We start from the raw sequence: 1,987 nt of genomic DNA, 5'->3' as shown, positions 1-1,987 counted from the left end.
TAGAGAACAATCCATTTTTACACAAAAATTATATAATGATTTTTGAAGCAAAAATAGATCTAACATGTTTTAAAGAAATTTTTCGCAATACATGTGAGACTTAAGAGGAGCTCAACTTAACAAACAAATAATGCAACCAGTACCTCTCTTATTGTCATCAGACAATGGGGTATTTAATAGTGACAAAATGTCTTTTGATTTTTGTAGCTGTGACAAGGGAATATCTAGATCATGAAATAGTAAATAATAGTAATTTGTAGTTTATTTCACATACTATGTGAGTGTGGGAGGTGACATATGTCATACTCTACTGGTTCCCTCACGTCAAGTAGCAAATGAGGAACACCCTCATCAAGCAAAGCCTTGTAATCCTAGGAGAGTGCAGGTGGACTTTTAATGGAGAATTGTCTCCTAGTCATTTTTGATTTGGCTCGGTTTTTTTAGCAACTTTAAAAGTTTATAAAAAATCTAAGCTTGATCATTATCAATCAAATTTTCTACACAACATCAGAACATGTATATGCATCAGATAAAATTATAAAAATGGAGAAGTCTTTCGTTTTCAATTTTGGCAAAATTTGGCCGAGTACCCTGTACTATAGTACAGGGACTTTGGCCCAATTTTGGAGCAACTTTAAAAATTCATTAAAAAATCCAGTTTTGATCGGAATCAGTTCAAACTTTCTACATAACATAAGAACATGTATATGCATCAGAAAAAATCATAAAAATGAAGAATTTTCTCCTTTTCAATTTTGGCAAGATTTGGCTCGAGACCATGTACTATAGTACAGGGACTTTGGCCTGATTTTGGAGCAACTTTAAAAATTCATTAAAAATCCAGTTTTGATTGGAGTCAGTTCAAACTTTCTACACAACATAAGAACATGTATATGCATCAGATAAAACTATAAAAATGGACAATTCTTTTCTTTTCAATTTTGGCAAAATTTGGCCTGGTACCCTGTACTATAGTGCAGGGACTTTGGTCCAATTTTTGAGCAACTTTAGCCCAGCCATTTTTGATGAAATACCATGAGTAAATGCACACAGCAATAAAGAAAGAAAAGAAAGAAAGAGATCATGACTCACTGCACAAGATATCCTCTGATTCTCAGTAAGTAGTTCTTTTTGTCTCTCCTGCAATAACACCACTAAACAATACATGCATTACATACATCTACTTTGTCATTAGGTTTAGAACCACAGAACTGTTCATAATCAATTAGTTCCTTGATTGTAGGGTCATCCCCACATATTGAACACTCCGGGTTACGCTCTCTTAGCTTGATGTGCCTAAATGTGCCGGAAAACCCATCAAATAATAATAATTTTGAAATCATAGGATCTAAAAAATAGAAGGGAAGAAATAAAGACTAAAATAAAGAGAACACATACCTCCAATGTCAGTTATAATTTTCATTGCTTCCAATGCTTGTAGTGATCCAATTACACCAGGAACTAACAAGCATAAAACAATATTTAATAAAAACATTTTTCACCCACACCGCCATTTCTCTTCCTGCCTCCCTTTTTCCTTTTCTTACCTACACCGACCACGCCTCCTTCAGAGCAGTTGGTGACACAGTGAGGCGGAGGAGGACAAGGGAACAGACAACGGTAACACGGTCCTCCTTTATAGTTATAAACTGTGAGCTGCGGTGAATGAGTTCCGTTATCATGAATAAGGATTTACTGTGTATTACCTGACCTTCGAATCTTAGTGCACTTCCAGAGACTAGTGGCTTCTTTAATAGAACACAAGAGTCGTTTAATAAATATCTGAAATGTATTAATTAATTATTTTTAAATTTTCTCTTCTCTCTTTTATCCTCTACCTTGTAGCAACATTATCACTTGCATCCAAAATTACATCATAACTGATAAAGTTAAGGAGACAAAAAATGCACCCAGTATTAATAGAATATTATCAGGATATTATTAGGATATTATAAGGACCAGTATTAGGATACTCTTTAATGATGTA

The 1,987-nt window shown here is 34.1% G+C and overlaps 1 protein-coding gene across 1 annotated transcript; it reads right to left on the bottom strand.

The window, feature by feature from the left end:
- Positions 1-11: 11 nt before the first annotated feature.
- On the bottom strand, positions 12-1,984 carry LOC100633409 (adenylyltransferase and sulfurtransferase MOCS3-like; the record flags this gene model as incomplete). Its single annotated transcript, XM_003391697.2, has 9 exons — positions 12-224; positions 275-371; positions 1,093-1,140; positions 1,185-1,348; positions 1,399-1,461; positions 1,548-1,656; positions 1,707-1,782; positions 1,839-1,880; positions 1,974-1,984. Coding segments are annotated over 9 exons (723 nt in total), but the record flags the coding sequence as incomplete, so codon positions are not given.
- Positions 1,985-1,987: the final 3 nt, after the last annotated feature.

This window comes from Amphimedon queenslandica, unplaced genomic scaffold (assembly GCF_000090795.2).
Source record: "Amphimedon queenslandica unplaced genomic scaffold, v1.1 AMPQUscaffold_6990_Cont21055, whole genome shotgun sequence".
In the NCBI taxonomy this organism is placed as follows: Eukaryota; Metazoa; Porifera; class Demospongiae; order Haplosclerida; family Niphatidae; genus Amphimedon; species Amphimedon queenslandica.
This window is presented reverse-complemented; position numbering and strand designations above follow the sequence as displayed.